The 18,694-nt window shown below is 28.4% G+C and overlaps 1 protein-coding gene across 2 annotated transcripts in view; it reads left to right on the top strand.

Moving 5' to 3' along the window:
* Positions 1-16,307, top strand: part of LOC107443582 (uncharacterized) — a 35,429-nt gene extending 19,122 nt beyond the window's left edge. For both annotated transcript variants that reach the window (XM_021144841.3, XM_043043344.2), the window contains 4 exons: positions 21-196; positions 4,957-5,396; positions 14,162-14,284; positions 14,998-16,307. In XM_021144841.3, the coding sequence (XP_021000500.2) occupies positions 21-196; positions 4,957-5,396; positions 14,162-14,284; positions 14,998-15,226 (968 nt within the window). In that variant the 3' untranslated portion in view covers positions 15,227-16,307. The remainder of the gene's footprint in view (positions 1-20; positions 197-4,956; positions 5,397-14,161; positions 14,285-14,997) is intronic.
* Positions 16,308-18,694: the final 2,387 nt, after the last annotated feature.

Below are 18,694 nucleotides of genomic sequence, written 5' to 3'. Positions count from 1 at the left end.
TAATTAAATGTTTTTTATAGATACTTTGAAGGTACGTTTCATTTCCGTTTTCGAGGGAGACAGAAAGATCCTTTGTGACATCAAAAGAGTTTTGTTAAAGAATAAAAATATTAATATAGAGGTGATCGGTCTGCATATATTTAGTTTAAGTAATGAAGAACCATTTCTGGAACTTTTCCATGCAATGGATAAAGAAGTATGGGGGCTTTTTTTCTATTTTATCATTTTAGTAATTTTAAATAGTCATAGTTATTTCTACATTTTTTATACACTTTTAAAACACATGCTGCTTTTTATTTTTTACTACATATTATAAACTTTTTTAATATTATGTTTTCGAGTTACACTTTATGTACAGTTTGCAAAAAAAAATACAGCAGCTTTAATAACTTTTGATCTAATTATCATATTTTCTTACTTAATCTTAATAGTTCAAGGGCATAATGTTAAATATATATAATTAATTGGTGCAGATGGCATTTCAAGTTACAAAGTCAGCATATTTTCTTTGAATAAACATACAGTAGAGAACCATTTATCCGGTATCCAGATAACCGGGAAACCAGAAAACCGGGAAAAAATTTGCTCGATTTTTTCCGCCATTTTAAACTAGAACGAAAAAAGCGGAAATTGGACTCATCCTGGAAGTTGAGTAGAGGAAAATGTAAGGAAGGGGAAAAAAATTTCCCCCGTTTATCCAGAGAAACGTCATTTCCTCCATGACCTTGAAGGCAGGGAAGGGAGGAATGTTTTATTTTTTCCTTTAGGCCGTCAATCAAACTCAAGGGTGTGGCATGCTGATTTCGTTTTCTGCTTGATTTACGAGGGGGGTGGGGAAAATGCATTGCATGCATATCAGTGAACAGAAAAAGAAAAGAGAAAAATATATTTATTTGACATCGACTAATAAAAATAAAATCTTTTTCTTTTGAATAAATTCTCATTCTTTGGAAGTGCGGTATCAATTGCAAGTTTTTCTTGGTGTGGAATCACATCTGCTGTAATTAAAAATCTTGTTTTTATCAACAAAAAAAAAAATAAAATAAAAGGAGAATTGTTTATTAATTTAAACATAGGATTATTTTATGAAGCAGATTGCAGTTTTGTTTTTCTGATTCCACTACGTTTGATTTTTTTTCTTTTCGCGATAAATTTCGCACTCAATAAATTAATTCTTTTTATTCATAAATTTTATCATTAGGTTTTTTTTTTAAAATTCCGTTGATCTTGCCTTGTTCCGGGTTTTAATATTTATGCTAGTGCCTTTTTTAACTATCGTTTCGGTTCGATAATTTTCAAGTGTTTTTATTTAGATTAATAAGTTTTCCTTTTATTTTATCGTTTCCCCCCGTATAATTAGGTATGAAATATATTGCGTTATTTAATCATTGGTTTTGTTTATATTATTTAATTTAGGAATTGTAATTATTTTTAAAAAATAAATATGAGAATTTTGTATTTTTTAAACTTGATTTTCTTGTCTAAACTTGCGAATTTTTTTATTCTTTTAAATGTTATATTTCTACCATTTTTTTTTTTTTTTTTTGAGTTAGGAGTACCTTTCTTTTTTCTCTTACTTTATCCATTACACTTTTTCCTTGTACTTCGGGTTCGATAAACATCGATTAACGACACTTTTTGGTCGATCCAGAATACCGGGAAATTCAGATATCCGGGATTGCGATGGTCCCGAGCATCCCAGATAATTGCTTCTCTACTGTACTTTTTTTTCCCAAAAATTTGAATGTATGTGCCTCAAAATATGGGTTGCACGCACAATCTGAAAAATTCTGTCTCAATAGTTCTCAATATTAATTTTGGATTTTGAGAATTTTGACATATTTCTGGAATTAATTTAGTCAATCTAAAAGTTTTTACACGCAACTGTATGTAAAGATAACTGCATGTAATAAATTATTTTTTATTTAATATAGCAATGATTGAATAAATTTTAATTTTTAAGATATTTTTACACATTTTGAGATATTTTTGAACATATTTACTCCAATTTCATGTATGTAAATTAATCCATTCAATCCCAAATTTAATGGAAAGTGGTCAAATAATTCTTTAAAAAATTAAAGTTTATAAATAAAACTTTCTTTGAGATTGCAAAGTAAGCAAAAAGAGAAATGAACATTAAAATGCTTAAAATTTCAACCCCTCTTTTGCCCGAACTATGGGAACCATATTTTGAAGATTAAAAATTCAAATCTGTTTAAAAAAAATTTTAAAAAAAGACATGCTTACGTTAATATACAGAGAAAGTATGTTTTTGTGTCTGATTTCCTAACTTCAAAAATGTTTTTTGTTTATGCTAATGTCTTTGCTAAAATAATGTTTTGTTATGCTTATGCTAATATAATGCTAGAAAATCTTAAAAAGTAAATCTTGAAGAAAATCATTAATTTTATCTCTTTTTTTTTTTTTTAAAGAGTAGCATAATGTCCAAGCTATATGTTGCAACTGTAAGAAAAACTAAATAAACTTTCTTAACTTTATATGTTTTTAAGTAGACTAAAAAAGAGAAAGTAACACTAGAACAGAATTTAAAAATGTTCTAAGGATGGCCTTGGCCCATATAGATCTGTCAAGTCAATTAAGACGAGGAAGAAAAAGAGAGAAAATAATTTTATTTTTGTCAGATCTAAAGGATAAGATGCATCAAAGTCATTAACAAAATTTCTGATGATCATAGTTTATTATGTAAGTGTTGTTACAATTGTTGTTATAGGTTTGACAAAAATTAAATTGTTTTCTATTTTAAGTCATCTTCAAAAATAAATTTATTTTCTATCTTTTAGTAAATCTAAACCAAAATAAAATTATTTAATCTACTTATACAAAAATTAAATATCATATGACTGTTTTCTGTATATTTGAAAAAAAGTACCTAGTTTTTAAAATTTTTATTTTAATATTTTCTTTTAAAACTTATAACTATAGTTATATTTTCTGTTAGTTTATGTCAGAATGTGGGAAAAATTTAAATTAGCAATAAATTTTACACCCGTCATTTAGGAAACAAATATAATTATTATTGGCATCAAACACAATTTTTGATCATAATGGTCAGAAAATAATCGAAGCTTCTATTGTCATTTAGAACAGAGCTCAAACTCAGTCTGGTCTAATCTGGAATCTGCATGCGATAAATTTCTATGTATTATGAATATGGATTGTCTATTAAAGCATCTACACCAGATAACTATTCTCCTAAGCCAAATTTGTAAATTGTGCAACATAAGTGAGGAAATTAATACCCATCCCTTGATTTGCTGCCCTGTATTCAATGCTGGATCACATTGGGAGAAATATTGGGAGGCTAGACACAAATTAGAATCTATGGACTGTACTATAAACTGATTTCATTTGATCTCTGTTGTCCTGTAACGCTTATGTATGTATGTATATATATATATTCTATTTGAGGCAAANACACAATGACAAAGCTATTCCCTACATTCTTATCAGTTTCATAGTTCATCTAAAGGTTCACATTCCTTTGCTCACACCTGTTCCTGATAAGTCACCTTTCTTTGTAACAAAGGAGTGATGAAGGTCAGTGGTCAGTACCCATACATGTGTTTGTAAGGGCAAGTTAAAACTAAATAAGACATTTTAAATAAAATTTTAAAAAATTGAAATTAGGAGTGGAAACTTCTTAAACGGGAAAAAAACTTCTTATAAAAGTAAATTTAACATTATGGTAATTGGTTTTTTTAAAAAATAACTTCTTACGCGGGAAAACTTCTTAAAAGGGAACTTGTTAAGCGGGTTCCACTGTATATATATTCTATTTCGGGCAAATCGGTGGCTAAAATTATTTACTAAAAGATTTTCTTTGTTAATTTATATAATTTTTCCATGTGCTAATCCATGGCTAAATTTATTTACTAAAAAATTTCTTTGTTAATTTATATAATTTTTCCATGTGCGAATCCATTTTGGGTAAATCTGTGGCTAAAATTATTAACTGAAAAAAAAAATTATTTACTAAAAAAATTATTTACTTAGAAAATTATTTACAAAAAAATTATTTGCTAAAAAAATTATTTACTAAAAAATTATTTACTAAAAAATAATTTACTAAAAAATTTTTTTGTTAATTTATGTAATTTTTCCATGTGTAAATCCAATTTGGACAAATCCGTGGCTAAAATTATGTGCAAAACAGGCAATTCATGTTTTTTTTCTCTTTTTTATTTTTTTCTTAAACAAATATTTATTTTCTGTAATTATTGTCAACTTATTTAAATTATCCAGTATAATATTACCTTGCACGCATCCATTTCGGGCCCATCCTTGGTTACTAATAAATCAAACACACTTCAGTAATGCAGTAAGAACGCACTTTAATACAAAAATCCTCTAGTTTTGCTTTTATCTCAATTGGCGCTTTTGTTTTCATTTTTTGCAATCTTGTTACGAAAATATTTTAAATCATATTTGAAAAATGTCCCGTTCATGTAAGTTCATTTGAATTCGCTACTCGCTTTTTTGATTTCTTTTCATGTTTTATTCTGTTTTTTTTTCTTTATATTTTATTTTCTGTTTTTTCGTGATATTTTTTCTTATTGTGTTCTACTTTATTTGTTGTAAAATTTTTTGAGTGCTCCTCACACTATTGAATTCATATATTTTGCTTTGGCTATATTGATACTATATTAGAAAGCACTCTTTTTTGTGGATATAATCGTGTGAGCTGATGAAAATATTAATTTTTTTTTTCTGGATTTTTTAAAATTTTTGTCCTTTTTTCCGGATTTTTCTTTTTCCTTCCGGTTTCTTGTTATTTTATTTTCCCCTTGTTTTCTCTACATTTTACATATATATATACATATATAAATATATATTGTATATATTGTGTGTATGTATATGTATGTATATATATATTGTATGTATGCATATATATATTCCAGTAAAGGAAGGTTGATTTATTTATTTATTTTACAGGAACTTCTTCATTTTTCTCTTGAATTAAGTAAGCTCATTGATATAGCAAGATTTATCCCAGAATTGCAGCTATTTCGTAATCTACAGACACTAAATTTAGCATATTTTCAAAATGGGATAGCCTTAGATTCTAATTATTCGACTATTCTAGCTTGTGCCTTAAATAGTTTTATTCATCTCAAGCAATTAAGCTTGAGAGCATGTTGCTTGAGTAACTTATTACGAAAGCTTTTAAAGCATAATTGTGACCAAATATATACTTGCACGAAAAGTAATAACTGTCTGATTAATTGTTGTGTTGTACATCGTGGGAAACTAGAATATCTAGATGTTTCAAGCTGCAAACTGAAAAATGATGATTTCCTTGTACTGAAAGAATTTTCCTTTGCCAGTTCTTTAAAGTATTTAAATCTGGGACACAATTATTGTGATGTGACAAGGTATGATTCTTTCAAGATTTATTTTAAATTAAGTTATTAATGTGCATTAATAACTCAATTTATTATATTTTTATAACTATATTTAAATCTGTATCAAACTTTGAAAATTTTTAAAGCTATTAAATCTTTGATCTTATAATTTTGAGGAGCATGTACATACGTATTTGAGTGTAAATTTATGTGATTAATAATTATTTAAAAATCACAGAATTGCCATTTATAGATGCTTTTTATGCTCTCTTGAAATCAATTGATTCAGTTACAAAATCTACAAATAATACTTAAACATTAGCTGAGTTACATAATAAATATTAAAAGCTAATTACTTTTGTAGATTATAACTGGTTTTGAAACTGTTTTTTTTTTACTTGTAACCTTAATGTACAGTCCGCAAAAAAAAAAAGATATCACCCTAAATAACTTTCGTTCTAATGATCGGATTTTCATGAACTAAGTGTCAATCTTAATGGTTCCGGGGGGTGATCTCAAATATGCTAATTAATTAGCGCTAACTATTAATTAAGTTGCGAAATCAGTCACGAAAACGTACTTTCTCTGAATAAACATATAATTGTTTTTTACATATTTGGATTCCTTATCTTCAAAATATAGAGGGTAGCCGCAATCTGGGAAATGTGGTCCCCATAGTTTGTTCAGGAGAGCGATTCAAAGTTTGGATCCCTTAATGTTAATTTTGCTTTTTGCGTTTTCAGTCATATTTTGAAAACTAATGAAGCAATTCAAAAAAAAATTGCACCCACTCATAAAACTCATTTACCCAAAGATAATTTCATGAAAAAAATAATTTTTAATAATTATTTATTATTTTTTATTATTTAATTAAATTGAGGATGAAAAAATATTGAATTATAAGGTATGGATTTTTTTATACCATTTTAATCTACATATTTTTCAATTGAAAAATCTGAAGTTTCTACTGTTTTAATTTATTAGAAGATGAGAAAAATTAAAATAAATTAGTTTTAAAAAAATAATTTGGCGACAATGAAGAAATGATTTAATGGGGTGATTAATATTAAAATGTGATAAACTTTCAAGGAACTTGACTTAGCGCGCATGGCATAAAATTTCATTAATATTTTTTTCGCTAATAAGCGTTTGCTAATCTTTTTATTTTTATTTTTTTAAAACTATAAAATACGATGTTTCTTTTTTAGTCGTCTAAAATTCTATTTGCAATTTAGTAAAGAAATTTTAATAAAACATTTTACTGAATGAAAAACATTTTATTCAACGAATGTCGAGTTTTATGAAAGCATGCTTGTGATAGAATATGTTTATGCACCAGATTTTGCTTTTTTAATGTGATTATTTTTTAATTTTTAGTTTTTTTTTTCTCAATAACTGATACAATTTCAATAATATACATACGTATGAATAGATTTGGAATAAAATATTTATCAATTTCTTGGATATATTTTTTAAAAATATTAATAAAAATACGTAGTCAACATTTTTAAGCATTTCTCACATCATCGTAAATTTCTCGACGTCTTATATATCGTCTTAATCTTAAAATTAATTTTTTAATCACCTGTCCGGAAGTGTTTCGCAGAACTATTTTACCAACTATTTAATTAAATTTTAACATTTTTAAAAATCTTATTCTTTACCCTACTACGTTTATTATTTCATCATTAATATACTGATACATTTTTTTAAGTACTTTATTTTAGGTTTTCTTTAAAGTAAAGTCCCTTTTTAAATTATAGTCAAGTTTTTTTTAAAAGAATTATTGTCTGCTAGCTAATAAAACCTTGTTAAGAAATTAAAAACTTTCCGCTGTTTAAAATTACTTAATACAAAGCAGCTGATTATTTACTGCCGTATTTTTCGGCAAAAGCGCCGCGGCACTATCGAAAAATTTTTTGTTTTTTTCCTGTATGCGGCGCTTCCGACGAAATAATTTTTAGTAGCAAAAAAAATTATCAAGGTAAGTTATTTAAGATGAAATAATTTTCTGAGGGAAAGACTATAGAAAAAATTAATAACGCAGTCGACGAAATATTCGCCCGTATCGCGATTTGCTGCAAATCAGTTGCCAATTCTTAGCAAAATTTTGGCAGCAGCCTGCAAGAAAATAAGTAAACGAAATAATAATTAGAAGAAAAACATCGCACAAGGAGAAAATTTAAAAGGTATGCATCTTATATCCACCCCCAGCTTAAAGAAAAATCGCAAGCTAGAAATCTACTTAGCGCTTTGGCAATTGTAATTGGAGCGAACAGAAAATGAAGTAATAGGACCCCAAATCCGGCACTCACGGGACTGACGAAATGCCGAACTTCGGATCTCTTTCGGAAATACCAATATGGCGCCCAAATATTACTATAATTCAATTAAGCTGTTAATTTCAGAAAAACCGATAAATTTAGTCAAGTTTCGATCGTAGATTATGATTGGGTGAATTTAAAACTGGCTTATCTTAAGAAATTTTATTAATTAAAATAATAATCTATATAACATAATCAAAAAGGAATAATTCGAAGGAGAAATAATTTAAGAAATAATCCGAATCCTCTGAAGAAGAAATAATCGTTTCTTCTTCGGAGCGAGATCATAAATCTCGTTTTTTCTCTTAGAAACATTTTGTTTTAACAGAAGACGCTCACCTCACAAGAAGAAAAAATAAAGCTAACAAGGAACTACAAAAATAAGTAACAACTAATGCTTAGAAACTAACAATGAATAACAACAAAAAACAAGCTAAAAACTAATAACGATAAAAAAAACAAGCAAACAACTAATAACAAGAAAAAAACAAGCTAACTATTAACAAAAAAAAATTAACAATTAATAACTAATAAAAAAGCCGCAAAATAAAAAATTAATGAATCGAATAAAAAAAAACCAAAAGGAATAGAATTCATTTTGTAGTCCACATGGTAGTTTTAATGTCAACTGGGTGTGACCAATTTTTGGTCAAACAGAAGAGGGAAATGTGGGGACAAACCAGTAAAGCACAAGCACAGCTGTCAAGATTGATTGATCAGTTTTTTCCAACTTCCATTTCTTTATTTTGTTCATTGGAAATNTTTTTTTTTGTTTTGTTTCTTGTGACTTCAACATAGATTATCTAAAATAGTGTTGATGTTTTAGAAGTCACTACAAAGAGTGTAAAGATACTGAACATAAAAAGCTGTCGAATACATAGCCAAAATTTTTAAGCGTCTTAAAATACCTCAGCATCTTAAATGTCGTCCTAACATCTTAGCTGTGAAATTAAATTTTTAATTATCTGACCACATGTGATACACTTATGATTTCATTATATCTTTTACTCTTTCTTTATGATTCCATGTAGATTTTTTTCCGGATAATATACTAAACTACTTTTTTTAATTTTTTACTTTAGCACGATTCCCAAGATATTATTGTAGTATAATTTGTTATCAGGAAAAATGCCTTATTTTGTTAAGGAGGAAATACCAAAAATTGAAATTTGTATGAAGATGCCGAAGCCGTGCCAATTTTAGAATCATCTGATTTTTAAAAAAAAATGCAATAAAATATACGAAATTTCCGAACTTATTTTGATTAAAAAAGAAAAAAATACGTGGCAAGAAGGTTAGCATACGTTTTACAGAAACTGTGAAAACAAATTTTCCTATATTTCGTCAAAAGAGGATAAGAATGATTTTGCTCCAAGGGACCTATTCAATAATTTCATACCCAGAATGAAATCTGCTTGATCGAAACATATTTCCTTGAAAATAAAAACGAGGAAAATATTATTTTATTATTTATCTAAGCTTATTCCATTTATTTAATGATATTGGTACCTAGGTTAAAGATATGCGATGGAAGCCCTGTTAACTATTGTACTATAAATGCACTAAATCATGTAGCTTGAATAATTTGTTTTAAGCAAATTATTTAATAATAATATTAAGCAAATAAGGGTGTAAAAATAAACTCGATCAAAATACTCCGAAGGCATACCCTAAAATATGTGTAGAATAAACTTTAGAATCGATATATAAAAAATGCCTTTTCAAACAACTTCGAGTTGGACAGAAACGCTAACTTGTTTGAAATAGTTGTCCTTGTAACTATTCAATTTTTATTCCGGGTGCTAGGGGACATTCCATTTTCACATTCGACTTTTAAAATTTCAATTGTAAACGGAATTTTTTTATGTCCTTAAATTAAAATTTTAAGGCTTGCAGCAAAAAAAAAAAAGTTGTACTGCAATGATTTTTTTACAGTAGAAAATTATTATTTTTTCAGTCTAAGAACCTATGCTTATAACTTATGTAAAACTTATTTTAATATTGAGTGAAATAATTTAATATGTTGTGTAACTAAATAGATTATCCCAAGAAACTGAATCAAAAATATAAAAAGTTCATTGATTTAAAAATTATAGGGAGAATTGAATAAAAATAGACATGTTTTTAGCATCCAATAATAGAAGTCACAAGTTATTCAAGTCTGACATGTCTTGAGAATGGGCGATTATATTTGAACGCTCGAAACATGTTGACTTTTACTTCCCTTTTCATATTTTTTGAAGCCAGTTGAGTTTTTATCATCAATTATACTGTTTTACATTTGGGTCTTGATCATTATTTCTATAAGGTTTTTACACTCGTTAAAGTAAACATATGCATTTTCATATTTTAACAGGATTTATGAGGTCTTTAAAAACGTAAGGGCATCAATATTGTAAAAGTTATATTTGGACCTTATGAGCTCAATTTAAAAAGAGAGTATCGTATCAGATATATATGTTGCCGGCAAAGTATGAAATCTGGCATTCTGTAGAATGCCTAGGCATTGTATATAATGCCTAAAATTAGCCAGCAAATTATGAAATTATTTACACCGAAGAGCCATTACATTATGACCATCCCTCATCTATAACAATGGGCTCGCTCAGGTTTTCATGGTTTTTCGCCCAGGAATAATGTTTAAATGGGGCACATTAGGACCCATAATCCTCATAGAACAACCCCTGACGTCTGTAAGCTACCTGAATATAGTTGCAGAACAGGTTCACACATTTATGGCAACAGTTTTTCCTGCGGGGGATGGTGTTTACCAACAGGATAATGCACCATGTCATAAGGGTCGAATCGTCAAGGATTGATTCGAGGAACATTCCAGTGACTTTCAAGTCATGTCTTGGCCCCCAAATTCACCTGACCTTAATCCAATAGAGCATTTGTGGTCCTACTTGGAAAACCAAATTCATGCTGCCACCCTACCCTCTCGCAATGTTAGGGAATTGCAGGACCAGTTGGTGAGTGCTTGGTGCCAGATACCTCAGACTACCTATCAACACCTTGTGGAATCAATGCCATGGTGGGTGCAAGCAGTTTTAAGGGCTAAAGGTGGTCCTATGTGTTATTAGCAAGGTGCTCATAATGTAATGACTCTTCAGTATATATTTCACACATTTCCTAGGCATTCTATAGAGTGCCAAATGAGAAACCGGCAAAGCATAAAATGCATCTCCGATTGGTCAAAATGTCATTCAAAAGTGGCAATTAGGTTATTTTCTTATTTTTTCCCTTAATAAGAAAGGCATAAATTATGTTTTGCACAACTTTTTTTTTCTTTGCACATTTTGAATAAATGTTTTTAATAGCACTCTCAGTCTTTTTTTCGGAATGGCATTTTTATTTTTGAGAAATGCATGTTACTGTGAATGACCGAAATCTGGAGAATGTCGACTTTCACCGGTGAATGTCAACAATCACATAGTCGCTTTGGTGATTGTCCGAAATATTTTTTACATCCGATTTGATATTCATTTATTCGCGGATATTATTACATTTATTCAATATTTTAATACTTACTGACGATAGATTAGGAAAAACATCAGTGTAGGGTATACCGGGCAATTGCACTTGACCTTAAAAAAACTTCAGTGTAGGGTATACCAAGCAGTGACACTTGACCTTAAAAAAACTTCAGTGTAGAGTATACCAAGCAGTGACACTTGACCTTAAAAAAACATCATTGTAGGGTATACCGGGCAAATGTATTCCAGGCAGGGAAATTGACGTTTAAAAAACATCAGTGTAGGATATACCGAGCAAATGTATACCAGGCAGTGGCACTTAACTAGACCTAGTATATATTACGGACATTTACCAAAGGTCTAGTCATGCTGGGTCTAGTTAAGTGCCAGTACCCGGTATACATTTGCCCGGTATACCAGACACTGATGTTTTTTTAAGGTTCAGTGCCATTGCCCGGTATATATTAACCTGATACTCCAAACACTAATGTTTCTTCTAATTTATCGTCAGTAAGTATTTAAATATAGAATAAATGTAATTATATCCACGAATAAATTAATATAAAATCGGATGTAATAAATATTTCGGACATTCACCAAAGCGACTATGTGATTGTCAACATTCACCGTTGAAAGTCAACAACCACTGATTTCGGTCATTCACAGTAACATGCACATCATTTACCTAATTCATTTACATAATAACCTCATTGGGACGTTTATTTCATACTTTGCCTAAATAGCATCCCGTATTATATAGAATGCCTAGGCAAAGTATGTAATGCTTCTCATATTTCATACTTTGCCTAAAAACATCCGGCATTGTATAGAATGCCTAGGCGTTCTATTCAATACCGGCGTTTCATACTTTGCCGGTAACATATATAAGAAAACAAAAATAATTATAGTAGCAGGGGTGGTAAATGTAGCTGTAATCATATTTAAAGAATATGCTGTGCCACATTTTATGGTGAATTTGTGAATGTCAGTTTCAGAATGTATCGAAAGATGAGGATGGTATTTGCTAATTATCTTTATCCAAAGAAAGCCTTGTAACCTAAATATCTAGCAGAATGAGGCGATTTTTTAAACAATGAGTCATACAATATGCAACATATTGTTTCAATATCTTATTCTTAAACATAACATATTTCAATGTTTTTTAAATACCACTAAACATTCAGCAATTGCTTGAGTTATAGAAAAGAGAAATATCGTAAATTATAGAAAACCTTGTGAATTACTTATACAATATACATTTTATTTTTCAAGCACTTTTTTTTCTGCAAACTTTCTTGCCTAGAGCACTCGATTAAAGCTGTAAAAATGATTATCCCTAAAATTTTGTATATAGCCATAATAAGTTATATTAATTTTATTTCAGTATGAAATCCTTGAATAAGTATAGCAAAAACAACATAATCTAAATATCAGATAAAAAGTTCATGCATTTAAATTCTAAAAACTTAGGAAATCATAAATAATTATCGTAATAAAATCATAAATTGATTCAAATTTTATTTTCAAAGGAGATTAAAATAAAAATGAAAAATTTGCTTTTTGGACAGAAATTATCTTAAAAATTGTCCATTGCCTAGAAACTTTGAGGTATTTTCTATTAACTATTAAATAAACCTCTCTGAGCAATCACAGAGCATTATTTAAGTTTTTTTTACAGTCAGAGCTTGGTTGCTTACCAACCTAGTGAAATTAAGTCTTCTTTTGAATTAGTCAATGGGTTACCTTAAAATATTCATTTGCACTGGCGACTTTTTTTGGCGGTTTCCTGGACTATCGCCAAATATATAAACCTTAATTGTGACCCAATTTTTTCAAAATTTTGTCTACCCCCCTAATTCAAGTAACTGGATTCCAAATATGTAAAAAAAAAATATATGTTTATTCAGAGAAAGTACGTTTTTGTGTCTGATTTCGTAACTTAATTAATAGTTAGCACTGATTAATTAGCATATTTGAGGTCGACCCCTGAAACCATTAAGATTGACACTTAGTTCATGAAAATCTGATCATTGGAACGAAAGTTATTCAGGGTGATATCTTTTTTTTTTTTTTCGGCCAGTACANCATCCAAGTTAATCTCAATATTTTCTGAAGTGAAAAAAATGGTTATTTCTCTGCTGTAAGTCTGGCCTTAATTTCACTTTAGAAAATTATTACATGATTTAATACTAATAATATATGTTTTTAAAAGCTGCATACATTTAAAAATACTTGATTAGAAGATTATTTATAACCTGAAACTATTCTGAAGTATGTATATTTCAAATTCCTTGTAATTTAAAAAATTGTGTGTCAAAAATTCCTAACCATAACTTAGGGTTTGTTCAAAAGTGCTTTCTGTTTCTAATAAGCCCTTTTTTATTATTGTAATTTACAATCGAAACAGCTTAGAGAAATTTTAAGAGCACGAATAATTGTGCTTCTTAACTTATACCAATTTTTACGGAACTGAAAGAATATTTTGATAGATCCGAAAGTACTTTTTAACTAAGTCATATGATTGGTTTAAATAGTAGGAAAGGTTAATTGAAGTTTGTACAATCACTGTAGAATAAGAAGAGCTTCTATTAATATTATGCGCACTTTTTTTCTTTAAAAAATTTGAGATAAGTGTACTAGATAGCTGTGGAAGGAGTTTAAAAAAAATTCATGTTTATTGCAAATGAAGTAGGTTGCATTCTGAAAGAATAACTAATTATAAATGTACTTTTGTTTAAAAATATATTACTGTTTTCTCACATGCCTTAATGTAAATTTTTTATTTTTATCGTTTCTTTTTAAATTCATTTTTTTTTTTTTTTGTAAAAAACCTATCAGTTGACTTATTACAAATTTATACAGTTAGTTAAATGTTAAAATGTTTTTTATGAAGCAACTTATTAAAAATATTATTTTATGCATTTATGAGATTCTAATGATTCCTTCAATACATTGTCAATTATATATTTTTCAAATTTTTTCTAATTATTTTTAGATTGGCTGAGTTAATAGAAAAAATAGGTTCATCTCTAGTTGTTCTAGTCATTGAAAAATGTTTAGGCCCTGATGTCCAACTAAAACCTCTTTTTTCCAAATTTGAACATTTATTTAAATTAAAGTAAGTATTTTAAAATATATACAGAGTATAAAAAAAGTTTAAAAACATTAAATGTTTGGCCGATTGAATTCAGTTTATTTAAGCAATTTGTTTAAACAATAATATATTCCTACTAAACTGTAGATGTGTTAACCTATTTTACTGATTACAAAAGTTAATACCAAAATTCAGAATTTCAATAAAGTATATGAGACACAAGAAAACAATAAGTTTGAAGGTCTGCATGAAATGATAGTCTGCATCATGAGAGCTAGCTCCTCTGAAAAGTATTAAAATTAGAATGGCATGTTTTCGGATCATCCTCAAGCTTTTTCCCGAGGTCATTACCAATAGCTCGCTGTTCAGCTCTAATGCTAGTACTGCATCTTACACACTATTAACTTATTTGAAAAATAATAATAAAATGTTTCTTCAAGTATATCTGTTTTCAAAAATATCTGTTATTGATAAGTAATTAGGCTAATAACAATATTTATTTTTAAATATATATGTTTACAATATTTAAATAAATATTAGATAAAGTATGAATTTTTGATCTTTTATTTATCTCTCCTGTTTAAAAGGCTGTTATAATTTGGATATTTGGGATATTTCCTCTGGTCCCACTGACATGAAATTATCCAAGTTAACTGCATTAAAATTAATTTATGAAAGTTATATTAAAGCTTAGATATATAATTCAGCACCTCAGTGACAATTGTTTTACGTTTTAGATCGTTGAACATGAAAGAAATGCAAATCAGTGTAGAAGATGTGACAGCATTATTGAAAGCATTGGAAAAAATGCCTGAACTACGTCAAATTGCTTTATCTAAAACTGATGTATTTTCTGACTTTTCTGGCAAATTTGAAAAATTGAAATGTAAGAATCATTTACAAGTAGTTTGGAGTCAAGCAAAACATAATACACGAAGACCTTATGTCCTACGGGCTCAAGAATAGTATTAGTGGAGATTTCTAGTTTGTTGTAACTATTTTGGAGATTTCTAGTTTGTTGTAATAATTTATAGTTTGTGTTGTTGTTTGTTGTATAAGTAAAGAAACAGAGGGGACATAAGTTTTAAGTACCAAATGAAAAAAGTGTTAAAATGGCGAAACAGCTTTTTATTCTACGTTAAGTAATATTTTTGTTTAATATATCCCTCTAATAATATCTTAACAATGCAGTTTCCAACTGAACTGAATTTTGACTGTTTTTCCTGATTTTATCCAAAATTCTTGTTCATTTTGTATATTTTAGAAAATGTAAAAATCTCTAAAAAAAATTCTGAAAATAAATTTCCTACCTCTTTTATTATTTGCTGAAGAATTTAGGTAACAAATATTACTACTAAATAATAAAATGAGCATAGTAGAAAGTAAATTATAAAAATAAATTCTATTTTGTTTCTGTAATCAGCTGAATCTTCATTTGTTATTTTAATTTCAGTATTCTTTGTATCATAAACAAAATATTTTTAATTAATTTAAAGTGAACAAAAGAACATGTTAAAATCTTGACATGTATGCTTATATATTTGTTGTATTTTTTAATTAGAAAACTAAGAACCATTAAAAATTATAAAAATGATAATAAATTACTTTTAATCATTGATAAAATTGAAAATATTTTCAGCCTTGAAACTTGTATAATGTACTGTTTACCGCTTTTTGTGAGTGATAATGTGACTAAAAAGTGTGCTTTGCCTCATGGGCCGTGTTTTGGTCAAGACATATTTAGAGAATTGGAATTATCATAATTATATTATGTATTAATTAGTAATTTAATGTCCTGTATTTTTATTATTGTTTGAGAATTTTATACTTGAACATGAAGTAAACTTTACTATTTAAAATGTATATTTGTAATAAATGATTTTCTTTCATAATTGTGTTCACAAATTATATTTGACATCAGTGTACATTTATTAAAAGGCCCATTTTTATTTATTTATTTATTCATTGAAAAAAATAAGTAAATATGCATGTAAATTGTAACAAGAAAGTGTAGAAATAAATAATTTATATTGTATACAAAATTTAACTTGTATTGTTGTGAAGGGTTTTTTTATTGCATTGTGTAAGGTAACTAATTTATATAGTAAGTTGTCTTAAACTAATACAATAGATTTAAAATGAAATGATAAGTTTTTACATTTCACACTTTTTCAAAATCTGTATAAATTGATCATTATTTATTATGGAATGATTTTGTTGGCATCAAATAATAAATAGTTCAACTCATAAAATCTATTAAAAATTCCAATATTTTCCAGAAGTTTGAAGCTTTCTGCCCCTTTTATCTTTTAACGATTGCCTGGAGCATTTGGTAAGAGGGCGCTGGACAAGACCCAGAATTAGTATTCTGTACTTATTTATTTCCACCTTTTTTAAAGTAGTGTTTGGTTTAAAAGAATATTTATAGGTTATTTTTTATTAATCATGTATCATTGAAGAATATTTTAGTGAATGGTTGGATAAATGAATGAGTTAATGTAACTACTTTGATTCTAGGAGCGAGAGGTCATTCTATTGTTTCGTTCAACTTCTGAAATTTCATTTGTTGACGGAATTGTTTAACATCCTAAAAAATGTTTTTCAGAGTGGCAACCAAAAAATAAGTAAATTAAATATAAAATAGGTACTGCTTTGAATTTTTTAGAATGTGTGATGAATTATATGTCATTACGTTTTTTTCAATCTAAGAGCCATAACCATTATCTTACATAAAACTAACTTTAATTTCACATTAAATATTTTAATTTAATGAATAATACGATAAATCTATTGTCGCACATCTTGGTGATAAATTTAAACTCGATAATACCAAAATTCTAACCACCTCTGCCACATCAGCTCATCTTGATACCCAGTTCATGTGATTGCCGATTCTCTTGTTAACGTTAGTAGTTCTCTCCATGTTCTCCAATATTAGTTCACTCATCATCTCTCCGTGGAACGTAGAAATACATTTCGTCTTGATTTTCCTTTCTCAGCTTTTGCTGTTTCTCTAGTTTTGTTTTTATTTAATTTTCTATTTCACTCTTGAGGTGCTGCGGTTTTTCCAATTTTATTTTCCACCTTAATTTATGTTTTCTCGTTGCAACTTCACATTTCTGTCTTTTATAACATTTTTTTCTTTATTCACGTCCTGCGAGTCTTTATAGGCCTTTATTTTCTTCATATTTTCTGAAGCCAATGAAGTTTTTACCATCAAGTATAATGGATCTTTCATGATCATTATTTTGATCATAATCTTATACTGAAAGAAGCAAACATCTGTAAATTTTTATTTCAACAGGGTTTCTGCAGTCTTTAAAATGTTTAAAAAGACCATGGCAACTGTATGTGCCATCTGGTGAGAAGACCGATTCCATACCTTCGGCCCTTCTCCCTTCCCTCTCAGGGCCGTACTTAAGCTCGGCTGGGCCCTAAGCTCAATTCTATTTCTATACATCTAAAGTAAACTGTCATTATTTTTTATTGTTAAGTATTAACATTATATTATTATAACATTTGATAATATTACTTGATTGTTAAATATATATATTGTGATGTGACTGTAATGTAGAACCTTTCTTTCATTGCACATATTTTTTAAACGAGGAAAAAAAAGTTACAACAGAAGCTCATTTTAAGATCATCATAATAACATTTCAAGCTCAGAATAAAAATTTGGTATGCTGGAAACGCCATTATATATTTAACAGAGTTTTTTCTTTCTTCTAAATTCTGAACGTATGTTATTTGCAATTTTAAATGATTTTTTTTTTTTTTTGCCAATTTTTTCGCAATTATTTTTTCTTTATGTTACATTTTGCTTTGCTGCTCAAAATCTCTAAGACTTTGAAACATGAAATTATGAAAGTGTGCAGAAAATATGCAAGGAGTTTGGAAAAAATACAAGAAAATACAATTTGATTATTAGTTTTATTTATTTTTATAACCACCACTGAACAGCGGACTCTATTTTGAGTTTACGACTACCATTGTTGAACTCCATAGCCTTGTAATTTTTATCACAATCCAGTAAACAAACTCCAGGATCAAGTATTGAAAGAAATTTGTGCCTTAGTGGAGGATGTTTTGATGGAACTAGCCCGCATTCTGTTACATGGAAAGGAAACCCTCCCACTGTTAGTCTGACAGCAAGAGGACTCTTACCCATGATCTGTCTACCACTGAGGATATTTTACGTCAGCACTGTGGTCTGCGCGAGCTGGGTGTGGAATTTGTCTCCACCAGCCATCACTGGGATTCGAACCTGGTTCACCTAATTCGGAGATAAACTATGAGCCCATCTTCACTGAGTAATAACTCTGCGGAGGTACCGATTTTATAGATTTTCTTCAAAATGTAAATGGTATTTTTTGAAGAAAAAAAAATAAAAAATAGAGATAAACAGTTGTTCCTTTTAATCTGCTATGATTA

Source organism: Parasteatoda tepidariorum, chromosome 10 (genome assembly GCF_043381705.1).
Source record: "Parasteatoda tepidariorum isolate YZ-2023 chromosome 10, CAS_Ptep_4.0, whole genome shotgun sequence".
Lineage (NCBI taxonomy): Eukaryota > Metazoa > Arthropoda > Arachnida > Araneae > Theridiidae > Parasteatoda > Parasteatoda tepidariorum.
This window is presented reverse-complemented; position numbering and strand designations above follow the sequence as displayed.